Below are 13,663 nucleotides of genomic sequence, written 5' to 3'. Positions count from 1 at the left end.
TATGAGAATCAAATTGGCGAGATATGATGCAATAATTTGACAATATTTCTCCCTTATTTATGAGTTGCGATGGAAGGTTAAATTGTTGGAATTTTTTTTAAAAAAATGAAAAATAAAGCAAAGCCTTTAACCTTTATTTGTTAAAGATTTAAGAGAGTTTCTACTCCAATACTTCGTAAATAGCTTTACTGAAATACATAAAAATGGTGTTGTATAATCATGCATGGTCACATTTAACTGGGATGAATTGTAGCTTGGATCATTGATCCACACCAACTATAGTTATCATGTTCTATAGATTCTTGACCTGTAGCTGAACATATGCACGGATTATTAGCGACCTTAAGACCATCCAATCTTCTCTCTACTTACTCTTAGGTTGTTGGATTGACGAGATCTACCTTCTAAGGCTTCATTGTGATGAGTGAAGAGAGGGATCCGGAATCTGTGTTTGTAGTTGCTATTGGACCTACCATCGAAGTCCCAATTGATCTGACAAAACCCGTGTCTGCTTCTTTATGTAACTATGAATGGTGCCATAAGTTGATTGAAAAACCTTGAGATGGTTTAGCGTTTACTTAAACAGATGTCAAGGAGATTCGTAAAGAATGACAACCTAGCACACATGAAATGAAAAATTTTAACATTCTTTCGTGGAGTCTCACACATACATGCGCCTCTTGCATGGGGTCCAGAGCCATTGGGGAGTATGTGAGTATGGGTGTTGCCACAGCAAAAGTAAATTTGTATTTCTCATTGGATTGATGATAGGGTACATCGTTGGTCAAGACATCTTAGGCTAAACGAGCTGCCACAGGGCCACAACACTTCATCATGTTGAGAATCTCACCATGTAAGCCCTTTGCTATGAGCTCTTAAATCCCAACGTATCTATGTTTGTTTAATAAATACATGGCAGGAGTACTTCACAATACAACAAATATGTCATACATATATGCATGTCTAGGCAGAATTTTCCTAGCCTTGTTACACCGTTCTCAATTGTATACGTCTTAATAAATAAAAAATTCTTCACCACACATGCCATACTTAAATAATTCTAGCTACCACAAAAATATGTCTATATATGCATGTGTGCATAACATTTGTTTTGTTTTTTTAAATTATTTGGTAGATTTTCTTGATTGTATTGTCATCATATGGATGCAGTTTTCCCTTGTGCACAAAGAAAAAACAAAAAGAATGACCATAAAAAATTGGCAGTTGATAAGTGTTGCTACCTCCTCTCACATATGACATCAATCTCTAACCATCATATCAAACTAACCAAATAAAATAAATAGATAGATAATCAATATATATCAATAGTGTAAATTATATCCTACACTATATGTACCATATCAGTAGTGCACCACGAACAATTCAAAACGAGTTAATAGCGGTGGGAATCAAGATGAGCATATGATGAATAAGATTGATAGAAATATGGTACAATAATTTATATGATGCAGGATGTAATTTTTCGTATCAACTACCAGAATAGTGCTTTTGAAAAAGAGTACCTTGACCAGTCAAGATGTTGCTCCGTTTTCAATACAATACGTGACTATCAAATAAAACCTATCAGAATTCCTCATGCCTTGTTTCAAAGAAGCAATGTTTCCATACAAAGCTAGGTGTGACTATTCTCTCTCTTCCTTGTGTTTCTGCCAACCCCCTGCCAATACAGTCAGGGCTAGCTTTCCAGCAAAAGAGGGAGTCAGCATCTAGTATATCATCAACGGAATTCATCATGGACCAGTCGTTACCTTCAAATATATATAGACCTTCTAAAATAATAATGTCAACTTTAGAAAAAGAAATGTTGGTTCGAAGTGTTGATGAAAATTGATTTTTGACAAGATGAAATCATCACCAAAGACAAATAGTCCAACTTATACAGAACAAATCGTTTAAAATGGGAGAATTTTGAGCTTCCGCGAAAGAGGCCGGGCACATAACGTCGCAGAAACATCCCTCCAAGTCACAAGAACGACTACAGAAACAATTCACGTAGATGCGTTCCCTTTAGCCATGTTAGCAGCACCCACCCCCAAGAAACAAAAGCAGTTCACATTCGAATTATGCACCGAAAAGGCACCTCGTAAAGAAAAGCAGTTCTGACGAAGAATCCAAGAAAAAATAGTGAAATTCTTGTCTCTAATGTTTGCTTTGGAAGTACAACCTAAACATTTAAGAAAGCAATAATCCCTCCAACACTTAATTCATTTAAAGAGCATCCAACAACAAACTACGGGTGCGTTTGGTTACACTTTTGTTTTTTAATTTTTAAAAAATATTTTTTATATTTTATATTTTTATTATTAAATAAAAATAAAAAAATAAAAAATATGTTTAGTAACAATTGTTATAAAGTAAAAAGTAATATTTGAAGATGGCAGGTAAGAGCTTGACGAAGAAAAGAGTTCAAAAAGAAAAAAAAAGAAGGGAATGGAGAGTGAAAGCTCGACGAGGATGAAAAATTGGTCTCTTTACTTTTTGATTCGACATTTTAGATGTGTAGAATTAAAAAAAAAATAAAAAAATTTTATTTTACATATAAAATAATTATTTTAATTATTTTAATTTTAATTTTTTATTTTTCATGATATTATCAAATATTATTTTTTGATTTTTATTTTTTAAAAATTAAAAAATAAAAAAATATTTTTTTAATGATTAATCAAACATCTTAGATGTGTGCACAGTAGATCAGATAGTTTGGAGGCATACTCGAAATGATTTGATTTAAATCTATTTTATAAAATTAAATTAAAACCAATCAGTCACATACAAAAATCAAATGGAAACTGATTCGAGAAATTTGTCTCGATCGGTATGATTCAATTTATCAGATTGATGGCCACTGGATTGGCCTAAATAGATGGGGCTAAATATAAATGTAAAAATTTATTTTATATATAAACGAGAATATAAAAAAATTAAATATTATATCAAGTATTATAGCAGCAGCTAGAGAAGATGAAGACCAAACAGAAAATTATGTTGAGAACCCAAATAATTGAATGTTTAATTACCTAATAGATTTCTAATTTACCATGTGGGGACTGCAAAACTTTGGGGTCTTCATGCGAATGTGTCAGGAAGAAATTATCTGCAGTTCCCTTGCTAAACGAATCTTTGATAATTACTTTCTGAATATTTCAAACTCAAAAAGATTACAGACAAATAGGCCAACAATAATTCCATCGCTGAAGGAACATTTCAAACTCATAAGATTACAATCAAACAAGCCACAACCCCTCGCACGGTCAACCAACTTAGGACCTAGGAGAACGACCTCCATGGCGAGCTCCATGGTTGCACCCCTAGCTACCACTCAACTTTAATGGGGTGCTGCCTTACCAGGTGAGGCAACCACAGTTAATGGTGTCGGTGCACTTGCCCGTCCATAGGGGTGGCAACCACCTTTGGTGCATTAATTTGTAGGAGTGGCAGCTAGGTGGGGATGATTGGTTCAGAGATTGGAGCACTGTTATTTGTCATACTGTGGCTCATCCAAAGAGAACCTGCCCTGCAGGCTTGTCCGTGATGTTCACATGCGTATTTTCTCACATATTTAACTTAATTTTCTAATGTATTTAATATATGATTTTATCATTTATGTACATAATAAAATATTATATTTATATTTTAATCATTATGACTTAATTGTTCGATCAACTTGCTGTTTATTATATATAATAGGCTATTCATTTCTTTATTGAGTAGCCTAAAAATTTAATCAGTTATTTTCAAGGTTGCATGGATATTCTAGGATATTCCTTTTCTCTACCGCCTTTTTGGCTTCAAATATCATCTATTGCATGGACAGTTTGCATTCTATCTTGAAATAAAATTCTCAAACAATCCACACATCTTATGGGATCAATCTTAAAACACTTTAGAATATAACTCGATCATAAATTTTCTTCTTTTTATCTTATTGTAGTCTTGTTAGCTTTTTCTGTATTTTAAACGATGTTTCACAAAATTCTGTTATTATTATATTTGCAAGGTATTTCCAACATTTTCAATCTCATTTTTTTTATTCTCGTTCACTTTCTCCATCATCTTTGCTTATTTTTTTCATGCTCGGACTTGCCATGTTTGTGCCTTCATGAGACATGGCAAAACCTATACGAAGCATGGATCAAGATGGTATCTTTCGAACAAAAAAGAATTTATCTTTCTAGGTGCAAATCCATTGTTGGATCATTCACTGGTTGCTTTGAGATTTATGCAAGTAGGAAAAGAAAAATTTGGAGCACTTTGAGATCTATTGATGGGTGATCCAATGGTGAATCTGTGCGGATGAATGTGAGTCCTTCTTTTGCCTAAAAGATACAACTCCTTCCTATAAAGTTTGGTTGACCATTTTAAAAATGTTGAGGCATATGGGACCTTTAGGTTTTTCTTTTGTTAAGGGTTAGTTTGAATTTTTGTATCTAATTAAGCTGGAAATTCTATTAGATTTGGAAACTGGACTGATACAACTAGTAAGATCATGGTCTACAAGTTGAGCTGGGCAAAATATCCAAAGCTAATTACAAATTCAGATCTTTTTCTTCCATGGAATTCAAGCAAATCTACTCCAAAGATACAGAATCTTACTTTCTGTAGAACTCAGGTTGATCCACTGCAAAGTTATTTTTGGATATTTTACGAATACAAGACTAGCTGGTACCTTAGTAGTTATTCTTGGCCAATCCATCAGGATTTTTAGCCCAATCCTAATGGAAAATTTAAACATACCCAATATAACCTTTAAGCTGTTCAAAGACTACAACATTACTAAATATTAGCCCACCCTAGAAGGAAAGATACATGCCTAACAAGCAACAAGCTTAGTTAGATATGCATGTGGAGAGGTCACTAACTTCTCTTTTGTCTAAAACATGGGTATGGAGCAATTTATCCTTTGGGTTCTTGTTGGCCATCCTTTTTAAAGAAGCCTATTGTTCAAGAGTAAGCTCTCGTTCCCCTGAGCCTTAGCCATATCATCAAGGTCATATTCTTTTATCCACCAACTTTCAAATCTGAAAATTTTGTTATTCTGAAACTTTAGATTGTACTTGAAAGGCAATAGGAATGTGGTCGAAAGCCAAGCTAGTAATGCCTTTTGAGAAAAGGCCGGGAAGATATTGTCCCATTCAATGGGCTGAAACTGTTAAAATAGCAATTATAGCATTTATAGTATTGTAAATCATGGGCTGGAGGAAAGGTTACATAACCAAGAGAGTAGGAGGATCAGGTTTTTATTATTCCCATCTTCGTTAGCATCTTGCTGTCCCTTTCCCTTAGGCATGATGGCATTAATGCTATCCGGTCTTTCATGGCTCTCACTTCGTTCCCTCTCTCTCGAGTCTTAATCGGCTTCCACCATCTCCAATACGGATCGATGTGGGGAACATCGATCAAACGGCTATGTAGCAATTGGGATCCGAAAAATCTGACCCCACGGCGGTGGATCATCATACCAAGTTATGCATCCGTGGACGCATGGTGCGGTGGAGCTTCCACTGCTCTGGTCTCTTCCTTCTCTCTGTCGGACAGCGTGACGAAAGAAAAAGCGATCAAGGGAAAGGAACGAGGTCAGCTCCGCGGTGGGGAAGGCCCACCACCGTCCGATAACCGCTTCACCGCGAACTTGATGGCGTCCGGTCCCTCGCGGATTCCAGCTCCCGTGACCGCCTTCAGTGTCTCAGCTCTCATCAGTTCAGCTGTGCGGCTTAATGTGGACCATTTGAACTAGCGTATGCCGAGTCCTTGCACTTCCGCTAGCGGCTCAAATTCTGAGTGACTCCGTCGCTATGGCCATGTGATATAAATCAGACGTTGTCGGGCGTGGGTTCCACCGATTCTTTTCTTACGCTTCATTTTAATCTGCGAGGAGTGCCACGTGGCAAGACCTTATCATGCGAGAAAGAGGCAAGCGGGAATGCAGTCCGATGCACGGCTCCCTCTTTTCATTGTCTCTACACCAACCATACCCCATCTCCGGATGGCAATCAGATCAGATCGGATCATAAATGGATCGAGTCAATGCAGATTGGATCAGAAAATCTTCAATCCAAATCCGATCTATTTGTTAAATGGATAAAAAAATTTAAATTTAAATTTGATTTATTTATTAAATAGATAATCCGATCCGATTCGTTTAATATGTTTATTAAATAGGTCATGTTGCGGCCAATCCCCTCGTCGCCTGGTAGTCGGGAACGAGCACCTGCAAAAGGAAAGTCCACACTGGCCGGAGGCGGCTCCGGCGGGAACCCTCCGACGGTCAAGTCAGAGAGGAGACTGGGCAACAGTGAAATGAAGACAGAGAGCTCAATCGAGAGAGAAAGGGTGAGAGGGAGCAAGCCTGAAAGTTTTGCCGCCGGAGCCCCCGCACTGTCGCCTTCCTCGATATATATATAGTGGAGCGTGGTATGGCGCCGTCATTAATGGCGCGGACAATTGAGGAATTGTCAATTCATTGTAGAATGTCAGAGTCACCGTAAAGATGTCAACTCGCCGTGGGGCCGTCAAATCACTAGGGTTGACTATGCCATAGGCGGGATAATGCCGCGCTGCCATGCCGTTGTCAGGACTGACAGCCTCTGGCGGTAGTACGGCGCCTGGAGAAGCCGTCCGACCCTGGGTCAGTGGCCAGCCGAGGGACGCTGGGTAGAGCTTCGGATTCCTCCTACGATCAGTCGGGCACGTCGCGGGAGTCGGGCACCGGACTCCCTAGTGCAGTCGATCGAGAGGGTAGAAAGGGTCTGCCCGACCGACGTACCTTCAGTCGGTCGGTCGGTCGGCCAGTCAGTCGGTCGGTCGGCCAGTCAGTCGGTCGGTCGATCGGTACAGTCGGTCGGTCGGTCGGCCAGTCAGTCGGTCGGTCGATCGGTACAGTCGGTCGGTTGGTCGGTCGGTACACCCCAATGTTGCCCCCCCCACTCCTGAGCCTGACGTCGCATTAACCCGTGTCACCACGCAGGCGAAAGGAGTGGATTCTTTGCTGCGTCCTGGACCGAATTTGCCGATCTCACCGACAGATGGTCCGGCCAGGTCGACGTCAGACGTCCCGCTGTTCGATGATGGGACGTCAAACAATCTGGTGCCAGCGATCGGTGCCAGACGATCGAGCGTCGGACGATTTGGTATCAGGCGATCGGGTGCCGGACGATTCGGTGTCAGACGATCGGGCGTCGGACGATTCGGTGTCAGATGATCGGGCGCCGGACGATTCGGTGTCAGACGATCGGATGTCCGGCGCCTTTTGGGGAACGCAAACCGCCGCCCAGCGCCGGTTCTGGGAGCGCGGGGTGCTGTCAGGCATCCCATCGGGAACGCGAATCATCGCGAGCGATTTAACTCTGAACCGCGGCCCTTTCGCCACGTGTCGGAGGTTGTTGGGCCGGTGTCCTTCGCATTAAATGAAAGCGGTGCGGCCTTCCCGGGATGGGCGCGCCGAACCATCGGGCCGAAGGGAGGGCCCGGATGCCGCCACGTGTCGCCCATCCGAGGGATCTCGGTCGGCGTGGGGTCATCTCGGCCATTTAACGGCCCTATATATATAGGGCCACTCGCTTGAGGCTCCATTCCTGACGACTTGCTATAAAGACTCTGCCCGAGTGCTTCTTCCGTCGTCGCCGGCAGCTGCCTTCTCTTCCGCTCTCGCAAGGGTCCACCCGGGGTTCGTGCTTCCTCCTGTTTTGCCTTAGCTTTCCTTTAAACCTCCTTCCTTCTCCTTCTTCTTTGGTCTCGCCTTTCTCTTGGTTCTGGTGCTATGGCCGGAAACTCACCTCAGGGGGCTCGGTCGGGAAACCCGACCGATGACCCTTGGTCGACTCCGGAAGTTGAGATTTTCTCACTTTCGGGGCCGAACGTTGATCGGCTTCGGGATCAGTATCGTATCCCAGAGCAGTTCCAACTTTCCGCCCAAGGGTCGGCGGTCGGGTTAACAACCCTCCGTCGGGCCAGGTGGCACTGTACGTCGAGGACCTCCGGGCTGGTCTTCGGCTTCCGATTCTGGAGTTCGTCCGGAATCTGCTGGATTATTACGGACTTTGTCCGGCGCAACTAGCACCGAACTCTGTCCGGCTAATAATCAGCTTCGCCTTGTTGTGTCAGCTTCTGCCGACCAACCCTCGCATCTCTCTCTTCCGGACATTTTTTATCCTCTGACCCCACCCTAAGGCCCGAGGTGGTGGCTCTTCAACCCCCGGAAGGGTCTTTCCTTCATCACTGGCCTTCCATCGTCCATCCATGGGTGGAAGAACCATTTTTCTTTGTTTCATCTTCTTCTCCCTGGGGCTTCCCTTCTCACTGGGGCGTGCCCCGATCCGAGGCGAACGAGAACAGTCGGGTGGAGGCGGACGACCGGGAGGACTTCCACCGACTCAAGGATATGTCGGTCCCGAAGCAGAGGGAGCTTGTTACCGAACAAGCCCTCTATGACGCTGGCCTGAGCTTGGTCCCCCGTCTAGGTATCGTCCGATCCATCGGTTGTCTTTTCACTTGGCCTTCGTTCTTGTACCTATATTAATATTTCTGTCGGTATCGCAAGGACACCACCGAGGATGAGGCCGACCGACGCTGAAATTCGACAGTATGCGGCGAGGAAGAGGCCGACGTCGGGGGTCGGACCCTCGCGACCGTCGAAGAAACCTCCACAACGGCGCCGACCGTCGCGGCGTCGGCGACCGATCAGTCGGAGCCGGTGATCGCACTCTCGGCTCGACAGTGCAACCAGAGGAAAGGCCGGCGGAGACAGCGGCTGAAGGAACGTCGGTGGCTTCGCCGACGGGGGTGGCGTCGGATGCAGTTCGGGAACCCGAACGCTATCCGACGTTGTTTGCAGCTGCCACGGGGGGTGCTGCGTCAAACTCGAGCATCCCCTCCTTACCGGATCCATCGGCTGGGGTGGCCGATCGGGGGAAAGCCCCGATGGACCCCGCTGACGACACAAGGTCGGGGAGTCGCACTGCCCCGCCCAGCACTCAGTTCCCCGAAGGAGCGTCGGTGCTGGCCGACCACAACCTGGCCAGGAGGCTGTGCCAGGGGATCCTCCTCCCAGCCGATGTGGAGGTGCTAGGTCTCGGCAAGTGACCGAGATGTTATCTTCGTTCTATCCGACCATGGTCGGGGTAAGTTCTACTTCGCCTCCTTTTTCCTTAGTGTCTTCATTACTTCATTTTCTTGACGTAGTGCCCGCATCCGCAGCTGATCTATACCATGTCTAAACTTGAAGCCGGGTACCGGAGGTTCGGGAACGTCCGGGCGGCTTGGAAGGACAGGGCGGCGGCCGTCGAAGCCGACCGGGGAATGTTGGTCGAACACCTGAAGTAGTCGATCGATCGGGAGGCGAAGTTGGTGGATGAGGTCTCTCGTCTCGGGTCTGAGCTTAAGTCGGTCCGAAAAGAAGCCAAGCGCAAGGGTCGGACTGCGCACCGTCTGCGGCGCGAGCGGGATGGTGTCGCCGCCGAGCTCGAGGGCGAATGCGAGCAGCTCGGGTCAGCCTGGAGAAGCTCGCCAAGGCTGAGGAGGACCTGTCGATCGTCCAGGCTGACGCTGACATAGCGAAGGCAGAGGCGGAGTCGGCGAAGGACTCTCTCAGCCGGGCGGAAGCGGAAGCAAGGTCGGCGAAGGAGTCGGCGAGTCGGGCGGTGGACGACTTTCGTGGCTTCGACCGGTACCGAGAGGAGCTGCTGGAGTCCGGCTTCGCGTCGTATCGGGTGGGGTACGAGGATGGTCGGGACGCAGTCCACGCCCTGTACCCAAAGCTGGACCTTAGCGGCATCATCCCACCGGGGGTCGAGGACCAAGCCACGGAAGAGATGGCCGACCCATCGTCGGGAGGCGTCGCCGTGGTGGGAGAGGCCGTCCCGGAGCAAATGGCCGAAGGGGAGACGGCCCTGACTTCCTGCCAGGCCCCGACCCATGATTCGGCGCCGACCGCCAGTCCAGCTCCGACCGACGATCCTGCATCGGCCATCGATCCAGTGCCGAGCACGGTGGATACACCGGTCATCCCGAGCTTCCGTCAGTCGAAGAGATTGACTCCGAGGGATGATCGGCTTCGCCCGCTTTTATCGTTTTTGTTTTTCTTAATACACTTGTAACCGCGCTTCGGCCCGATCTTGTAACCGAATGAACTTAAGAACTTTCTAGTTTTTCTTTCGACTTCCTTTTCTTGCCTGCTGGGATGTGCTTGTAGTCGCGGACTTCTTCTAGCGCCAAGCAGCCTTGGCGTAACGCATTAGGATACCCAATCGCCATCCCGAGTCGCTAGTTGAGATAGTCGGCGATTCAGTGTGAGGTGAGCAAAGACGAACCCCGACCACTGATCGCCTGTGTCAGGACCTGACCGAACATCCGTCATTAGGCCGCAAACCGAATACCGAAGTCGAACGCGTGTCGTCCTGGCTTCAGTCGGGAGTCGACCAATTTTAAGGCACGAACGCGCTGAGTCAGCCGCACTGGCGGAGTCGAAGGCCGTTCGTGGAGGAGGAAGTCGACCGACCTTCAGGCGCATCCCGGTGGCCCGAATGTCGTCCGATGTGATCGGTTAGACTGCATCTGTTACATTATCGTGCGCAGTCGACGTGTCTGGTCGGGAAGACGACGGTTGGTCGAGTTCCCATCACCCAAACTTTGGTCGGGCACTTGTGTAGCACCGTGTGATAAACGGTGGTAAGCCGAATACCCTTCGACCGACTTCGACCCGGTCGATAAGTCGCGAACGCAGCGTTGGTTGCGTTGGCGCTTTTGCCTTTCCCGGTCGGAGTGGGGTTGGCGAGTCGGCTAATCATTCTGCCCGAACGTTTTAGCCGAAAGTTGTAGAAGGAGTGTAACCCCCATTTTCGCAAGCGCGTCGGTCCTTCGAACGTTCGACATAGCATCGGCGGCCAGTCCGACGACCCGCAGTAAAATGTTAAGTCTGTGTTGGGACGACGGGGGCTTGCATTCCTTGGGGAGCACCGAACCAATGTCGAAGGGCCAAAACTCCAGGCTCCGAAGTTTAAGCTGAGTTTGTATTCCAAACGGGGGGAAGTACAGGTTTCACTGATGGTACAACCTCAGATTGTCGGCGTTCCAGGTTCGGGGGATGGTTTTTCCTTCCAGGGTTTTCAGTCGGTAAGATCTCGGTCCGTAGGCATCGGCTACCTTATAGGGTCCCTCCCAGTTCGGGGACAGTTTTCCCTGATCCAAGGGTTTTGAGACTTCAGCCTTCCTCAAGACCAGATCTCCAGGTCGAAAGAGCTTTGGCTTTACCCTGGCGTTGTAATACCGGGCCACCTTTTGTCGGTAAGAAGCCATACGAAGTTGTGCTTCGCGTCGGAGCTCGGGTAAGAGGTCCAAGTCGGCCCTCCGACACTCGGAGTTGTCCGGCTCACGATATTGCTCGACCCTAGTCGATGGCAATCCGATCTCCAGCGGGATCATGGCTTCTGTTCCATCGGCCAAGCTGAAAGGTGATTCTCCGGTCGGAATACGGGGTGTCGTCCGGTATGCCCATAGGATGGAGTTCAGCTCTTCGACCCAGAGGCCCTTGGCTTCATTCAGTCGGGTTTTGAGTCCGTGCAATATGATCCGGTTGGTCACCTCGACCTCATCGTTGGACTGTGGATGCCCGACCGAGGTTAGTCGGTGTGTGATGTGAAACCTCGCACAGAAGTCTCTGAAGTCTTGGTTGTCGAATTGTCGCCCGTTGTCGGTGATAATGGTATGCGCAATGCGAACCTGAAGATGATGGATTTTTGGACGAAGTCCTCCATCTTCCGCTCGGTAATCTGCGCCAGGGGCTCGGCCTCCACCCACTTGGTGAAGTAGTCGATGGCGAGGACTATGAACTTTCTTTGGCCTGATACTGGAGGGAAAGGATCGAGAATGTCGACCCCCCACTGAGCGAAGGGCCATGGAGCGACAATAGGGGTGATCTGGCTGGCCGGTCGGTGTTGTACGTTGGCGTACTTCTGGCATGGTTCACACCTCCGGACCAACTCAGTCGCGTCCTTCCTCATGGTGGGCCAATAGTATCCCTGCCGCAGGACCTTGTAGGTAAAAGATTTGTCCCCCAAGTGACTCCCGCAGATTCCTTCGTGCACTTCTCGGCGGGCATAATCTGCGTTGGTCGGTTCAAAACACCTGAGTAAGGGAAGGGAGAACGACCTTTTGTACAGTCGGCCGTGGATAATCACGTACTGGGAAGCCGTCCACCGGAGTCGTTTGGCTTCCGCAGGGTCTTCGGGTACAGATCCATTGGTCAGGTACCTAGTGATCGGATCCATCCAGCTCTGCCCTGCCGCTAATTGTAGTACCTCTTCGACTTCGTCGATACTCGATCGCTCAAGATTTTGTACGAAGGTCCGGCCCAAGGTGCCATAGTCGGACGTCGCGAGCCGGGAGAGCACGTCGGCCCGAGCATTTTCCACCTTAGGGATGTGGGAGATCTCGAAGTATCCGAAGGACGCCACGAGATCTTTCACCTTTTGGCGGTATTTGGCCATGGTCGGATCTCGTGTTTCAAACTCGCCTTTGGTCTGTCCGACGATCAGTTGGGAGTCGGAGAAGACTTGGAGACGGTCTATTCCGAGCTCCAGTGCTAATTTCAACCCCGCAACGAGCGCCTCGTACTCGGCCTGATTGTTGGAGGCCTTGAAGTCGAATCGGAGGGCGTGTTCAGTGACCACCCCCTCCGAGCTGGTGAGCAGGAAATCGGCCCGCTCCCCTGAGCGTTGGAAGCCCCATCGATATGCAATACCCAGGCCGGATCAAGGTCACAGTCGGAGGTCCCGACCTTCACGGGGTCCCCCTCCCCCGATGGTAGGTCGGTCGTCGGGCATTCGACGATGAAGTCGGTCAGAACCTGAGCTTTGAGGGCAGATCGTGGCCGGTACTGGTTGTCGAATTCGTCCAGTTTCATAACCCATTTCGCCAGCCGTCCCGACGTGTCAGGGCGGTGCAAGATAGCCCTCAGGGGCTGGTCGGTGAGGACCACAATGGCGTGTGCTTGGAAGTACGGACGGAGTCGCTGTGCCGAAATGACGAGGGCGAAAATCATTTTCTCTGCCCTTGAGTACCGAGTCTCAGCTTCGTGGAGCACCTTGCTGACATAATATACTGGTTGATGAACTCGATTCTCATTCTCCCAGATGAGCACAGAGCTAACCGCCTCTGGGGAAGTGGCCAAGTAGAGGTACAGGACCTCCCCGACCTCTGGTCTCACAAGGAGTGGTGGAGAGGTGAGGTACTTCTTTAGTTCCTCGAAAGCCTGCCGACACTCGTCCGGCCAAGAGAACTGCTTGTCTGCCGCAAGGTTTTGAAGAACGGGAGGCATCTTTCAGCCGACCGAGAGATGAATCGACTGAGGGCGACGATTTTTCCATTCAGCTACTGGACTTCCTTCTTGGTGTCCGGGTGCCGCATGTCGATGATGGCCTTGATTTTCTCGGGGTTGGCCTCGATTCCTCATTGTGAGATAAGGAATCCGAGGAACTTCCTCGAGGTTACTTTGAAGGCGCACTTGGTCGAGTTCAGCTTCATCTGGTGTCGTCGCAGAGTGCGGAAAGCTTCTTCAAGATCCCGGACATGATCCAGAATCCGCGCGCTTTTCACCAGCATGTCGTCGACATATACTTTCATGTTGCGCCCGATCTGATCTTTGAAGACC

General features: G+C 48.0%; 1 protein-coding gene across 1 annotated transcript; it reads right to left on the bottom strand.

Annotated features, from left to right (window-relative positions):
- Positions 1–10,794: 10,794 nt before the first annotated feature.
- Positions 10,795–13,330, bottom strand: LOC140859691 (uncharacterized). Its single transcript, XM_073261950.1, has 3 exons — positions 12,775–13,330; positions 12,480–12,721; positions 10,795–11,016 (listed from the first exon to the last, which is right to left on the bottom strand). Exons 1-3 carry the CDS (start codon positions 13,328–13,330, stop codon positions 10,795–10,797), a joined length of 1,020 nt encoding a protein of 339 aa, XP_073118051.1.
- Positions 13,331–13,663: the final 333 nt, after the last annotated feature.

The sequence above is a fragment of the Elaeis guineensis genome, chromosome 8, assembly GCF_000442705.2.
Source record: "Elaeis guineensis isolate ETL-2024a chromosome 8, EG11, whole genome shotgun sequence".
Taxonomy (NCBI): domain Eukaryota; kingdom Viridiplantae; phylum Streptophyta; class Magnoliopsida; order Arecales; family Arecaceae; genus Elaeis; species Elaeis guineensis.
The sequence above is the reverse complement of the archived record's forward strand: the minus strand, read 5'-3'. Positions and strand labels throughout refer to the sequence as shown.

Bases quoted from the DNA above. Each gene is read 5' to 3' on its own strand.
- LOC140859691 (XM_073261950.1), bottom strand. From the start codon at position 13,330: ATGCCTCCCGTTCTTCAAAACCTTGCGGCAGACAAGCAGTTCTCTTGG. The intron at 12,722-12,774 runs GTGACCTTGATC...TCCAACGCTCAG, and splicing joins GAAGGTCGGGACCTCCGACT to GGGAGCGGGCCGATTTCCTG. The intron at 11,017-12,479 runs GTGAAAGATCTC...ATACAAACTCAG, and splicing joins TGGCCAAATACCGCCAAAAG to CTTAAACTTCGGAGCCTGGA.